Here is a 4,906-nt window from a genome sequence, read left to right as displayed (position 1 = left end):
TGTGTGTGTGTGTGTGTATGTGTGAGTGTGTGTGTGTGTGTGTGAGAGAGAGAGAGAGAGATAGAGAGAGAGAGAGAGAGTTAAGGCTGAAAGTGTTGATCTTTGTAAAAAATTAAGAAAGAGATAAAACCAGTGAACAACTTGCATAATTCAGATAATATGAAGGAATAGTCCAAAGGTGTAGTGCAAAACAAATAATAAACTTGCACAGACTTGCAGATTTTTGGTTTCATAATTTCAAACTTAGATCTTTCGTAACTGCAGAAAACTCACGTTACTACGTTATCTGCCATCTACATAACAGGACAGAAAGGCTACCGCTAAACAAGCATTATCCCTTTATATTTGAATTATCGATATAATAAATATGAATATGCATTGTGTTATTCAAAAGTATTATTTTAGTAACACATGCTATAGTTTAAACCCTCATTAAATATGTTTGGAAATTATTATTTGACAAAAATATCGGTATTTGTACACAGGCAACTATCACGGCTACTACTCGATTCGGGAAACACAGTAGGACCCCAGAAACGCCTCCTCCGTGTTGATGACTACGGCGAGAAGTCTCGTGCTAATTTGCTGAGCGCTACGGGATGTTTAATTACAGAATGGATAAAACCGTCTGTCTACCACAACAACCCAACAAAACCACCACGGGTAAGACAGTGCTTTCAACGGTAAACTCCGTAATTATTTTTAGTTTAGGTTGTCTGTTTTATTGAATTGGCCGAGTCAGTCATTCCACCGCACCATAGTAATGATCAAAACAGAGGTTGAATGTTTAACTACAAAGTATTATCAATGACAAACAAAATATATGCTTGTTATAAGTTGACAAAACTTTTGTAATGTTATGAAATGTCCCATTATTGCCATTATATTCAGTGCCGTGATACTAAGCTACCAGCACTCGCATGTTCAGAAGTTAAAATTATTTGCTTTATTTCATACAAAAAAAATAATAATAATAATTTAAAAAAAAAAAAGCTTAACACTCTGAACATCTGCTCTGCACCTCCAGAGGCGCTTACTTTCACTCTCAAGAGCTTATCTAACCTGTTACATAATAACCTTTACAAAATTCGCCTAGTTTCTTGATGAATTACGTGGGAGATCAGATCAGTGCAGAAAGCTTTAAAAACCACTCTGGCATTTATATATATATATATATATATATACTACACACTACCGGTCAAATGTTTGGGATCAGTAAGACTTGTAATGTTTTTTTAAAGAAGTCTCTTATGCTCATCAAGGCTGCATTTATTTGATCAAAAATACAGAAAAAAAACAGTAATCTTGCAAAATGTTATTACAATATAAAATAATGGTTTCTATTTTAATATCCTTTCAAATATAATTTATTTCTGTGATGCAAAGCTGAATTTCCATCAGCCATTACTCCAGTATAAAGTGTCAGTGTCGATACTTTTTTCAGGATTCTTTGATGAATAAAAAGTTTAAAAGAACAGCATTTATTCAAAATAATAATAATAATAATAATTCATTACATTTATAGTGAAGCCAATCAGCAGATATGGGGATGGTTAGGAGGCCATGATGGTCAGAGGCCAGGATGTCAAGGTCACTCCTCTACTCCTTTCGAAAGACATCCTGGGATTTTTAATGACCACAGAGAGTCAGCAGCCCTCTACGAACACCTTGTATAAATCTTTTCTAACAATATAAATCTTCGCTATCATTCTTATCAATTTAACACATCCTTGCTGAATAAAAGTTTTAATTTCTTTCAAAAAAAAAGAAAGAATAAAAATGTACTGACCCCAAACTTTTTGAACGGTAGTGTGTATTGTTAGAAAATATTTCTATTTTAAATAAATGCTCTTCTTTTTAACTCCTGAAAAAAAGTATCACAGGTTCCAAAAAAATTAAATTCAGCTTTGCGTCACAGGAATAAATGAGAAGATTGTGTCAAAGCAGCTTTACAGTGTCAAACAGGAAAATAGTTTGTCAATAATGCAAGAGGACAGTAACACAGAGTCATTTTTCCAATTAAAGTCAGTTCATTGATGATTCAGTGATGTCGTCATCATCCAGTTCAGCTCTCTTCTAATAGTGTCTGTGCAATCAGTCAAGCGTCCCCAACTAAGCAAGCCAAAGGCGACAGTGGCAAGTAACCAAAACTCCATCGGTGACCGAAATGGCAAAAAAAAAAACTGGATCAGCCAGGGGCCAGTTCTCCTCTGACCAGACAAAACCAGCATGGCGTGGTTTAATTCCAGGCTGCAACGCACGTCAGATTGTGCAGAGGACTTGTCTGATTTCCGTGGTCTTTTGCCGATGGTCGTCGAGGTGACGAGGTCTTCGCAGGGGATCTGTCTCTGGGTGCTGGTCTATTTGACATGGTCTCTGCTGACATTCAGGGCTGTAGAGGTCGTCTCTAGGTGCTGATCCACCTGGTTTGGATCCGTATGGCTACAGTGACCTCCGAATAAGAATGAAAGAGCCTAATATCAGCGTAGATGCCATTCTTCTTACTATGTAACGAGCAATTTCTCTTATTATATATACTATTCTCTTATTTTTATTTCTCTTATTATGGCAGTGGCGTAATATATTGTAAGAAAAACTAGGATGTTGAAGATCTCAATGAAGATGTTTTTTTGCTGCATAGCAGTGACAAAGTACATGTACTACCTTGGGTTCAACGGAGTCAGAATAAACCCTGAACATCTTTAACTCATACCTTTTATACAGTTACAATTTACTACTCTTAATGTAAAAGAAGTTGTTTCTGTCGTAACAGCTGTGCTCTGTATGTTAATTAAGTTACTTCAGACACGCCATTGTCTTAGATGATTCTCGGTGTCCCACACTCATTCCCATTCGACAATTAAAGACCATTTGCTCAGGATGTGATCATCCCAAATGGAGCAGAAACAACATAACTATTGACTTTCTTCTTCTCTATAATAATTAGGCCATTTTGGAAAATGAGCATGATTTAACATGTATTTTGGCGAGGAGTCTGCCACTAAAAATCATCTCTATGCTGTGCAACAGGATTTTACATGTCAACAATGTTAATATTATAGTAACTTTGGTGGAGACCAGCAGTAACCCGAGTGGAATGGCACTGGTGAGCCCCTACCAGACTAACCGGGTTGGGGATCCCATGGATCTAGTTGCTCTGGCACAGCAAGTACAGAAGGTAAGTGATGCTTTAGCTCTATCGCTTTACTGATATGGATATAAAGCTTTTTTTTATCAATCGTGGATTTATTTATTTATTTATTTTGGGAATTTTAGGGAGATGACTTTATTAGAGCCAATGCTTGCAACAAACTTACAGTGATTGCTGACCAGATAAGATACCTTCAGGAGCAAGCAAGAAAGGTAAGATTGAACTGTCAATTAAATGACTATTTTGTTTTACAGCAGTACCGCAAATGTCCCTAGACTTAAAGGAATAGTTTATCAAAAGTTATTTTCCCCCCATCCAATATATAGGTGAGTTTCTTTCTTCACCAGAACAGATTTGGAGAAATGTAGCATTACATTACTCGCTCACCAATGGATCCTCTGCAGTGAATGGGTGCCGTCAGAATGAGAGTCCAAACAGTTGATAAAAACAATCCTCAAGTAATCCACGATTCCAGTTTTGAAGTTAAAAAGGTTTTGATTGATTTGTTTCTTACAAACATGCAGCTTTTCACTTCACAAGTGAGTGTGGATTACAGTCATGTTTTTATCTTATTCTGACGGCACCCATTCACTGCAGAGTAATGCTACATTTTTCCAAATCTGTTCCCATGAAGAAACAAACTCATCTACATCTTGGGTGGCCTGAGGGTGAGTAATTTTAAGCAAATTTTCATTTTTAGGTGAACTTTTCCTTTAATGTTTAAATATCTCTGACAATAATCTAATATGTGACAAATAAGTAATGGTTAAATAATTTTGTGTTTGCACTTTAGGTTTTAGAAGATGCCAAGAAAGATGCTGAGCTTCACCATGCTGCCTGCAATGTTGTGAAGAAACCAGGAAACATGTATTATCTTTACATGCGTGAATCCGGACAGCGGTACTTCTCCATTCTGTCTCCACAGGTGAGTTGATTGCCACATTATGAGTGTCTGGGTCTCATCAGTTGACATGAGTGAGAAGTGAGGTCAATCTGAACTGGTTGGTGCCAACCAGTAGTAATAGTGAAACAAAATGTTTACTATGCGTGACTGTAATTGCAAACTCAGAAATGAGGAATTCTGCTGTTCATTAATTTAAAAAAATATAGAAAAGGCCACCAGAAAACAAATAATTGTGTTAAAATAAAGTATTTAACAGCTAATTTATTATGATACGGTTTTAATCTCTTACAGGAATGGGGTCCTAGTTGCCCTCACAAGTTCCTTGGCGCATACAAACTCCAACATGACATGTCTTGGACACCACAAGAGGAGGTTGAAAAGCGGGATGCTGAAATTGGCATCATGGATAAACTGTTGAACAGACAAACTGCACTACCAGCCTGTACTGAGCCCAACTTTGAAAGTCTTTCACAGTGAAAGGGCACAGCTCACTCACTGACTGTCTTATCTGGTCATGGATGCCACATCGTCTTAAAAGATACTAATTGTTTGTTAATAGAAATTGTTTGGCAAATTAAAATCTTCAGTTTTGCATACTGAAAACTGCCTTGTCACTACTACTGGACCTGTAAATCTGTCATTCAGTCATGCATTTAAAGGGTTAGTTCACCCAAAAATGAAAATTCTGTCATTAATTACTCACCCTCGTGTTGTTCCAAACCCGTAAGACCTCCGTTCATCTTCGGAACACAATTTAAGATATTTTTGATAAAATATGAGGTGCTCTCTGACCCTCCCATAAGCGGCAAGGTAACTACCACGTTCAAGGTCCAGAAAAGTACCAAGATGAT

The 4,906-nt window shown here is 36.9% G+C and overlaps 1 protein-coding gene across 2 annotated transcripts; it reads left to right on the top strand.

The window, feature by feature from the left end:
• The first annotated feature begins 532 nt into the window (after nt 1-532).
• LOC107654415 (uncharacterized protein C1orf50 homolog) lies at nt 533-4,756 on the top strand. Of its 2 annotated transcripts, none has more exons than XM_016441460.1 (5): nt 533-663; nt 3,063-3,178; nt 3,277-3,363; nt 3,945-4,076; nt 4,347-4,756. In XM_016441460.1, the coding sequence occupies exons 1-5, from the start codon at nt 600-602 to the stop codon at nt 4,530-4,532; spliced, it is 585 nt and encodes a 194-aa protein (XP_016296946.1). In that variant the 5' UTR covers nt 533-599; the 3' UTR covers nt 4,533-4,756. The 2 variants fall into 2 exon arrangements, with proteins under 2 accessions (XP_016296946.1, XP_016296947.1); XM_016441461.1 differs by having other exon boundaries at nt 3,031-3,178.
• Nucleotides 4,757-4,906: the final 150 nt, after the last annotated feature.

This window comes from Sinocyclocheilus anshuiensis, unplaced genomic scaffold, assembly GCF_001515605.1.
Source record: "Sinocyclocheilus anshuiensis isolate Anshui unplaced genomic scaffold, SAMN03320099.WGS_v1.1 scaffold527, whole genome shotgun sequence".
Lineage (NCBI taxonomy): Eukaryota > Metazoa > Chordata > Actinopteri > Cypriniformes > Cyprinidae > Sinocyclocheilus > Sinocyclocheilus anshuiensis.
This window is presented reverse-complemented; position numbering and strand designations above follow the sequence as displayed.

Excerpts from the sequence above, each read along its gene's own strand:
- LOC107654415 (XM_016441460.1), top strand. The coding sequence starts at position 600 with ATGTTTAATTACAGAATGGATAAAACCGTCTGTCTACCACAACAACCC. Across the intron at positions 664-3,062 it reads ACCCAACAAAACCACCACGG|TAACTTTGGTGGAGACCAGC; the intron begins GTAAGACAGTGC and ends TTAATATTATAG. Across the intron at positions 4,077-4,346 it reads TCTCCATTCTGTCTCCACAG|GAATGGGGTCCTAGTTGCCC; the intron begins GTGAGTTGATTG and ends AATCTCTTACAG.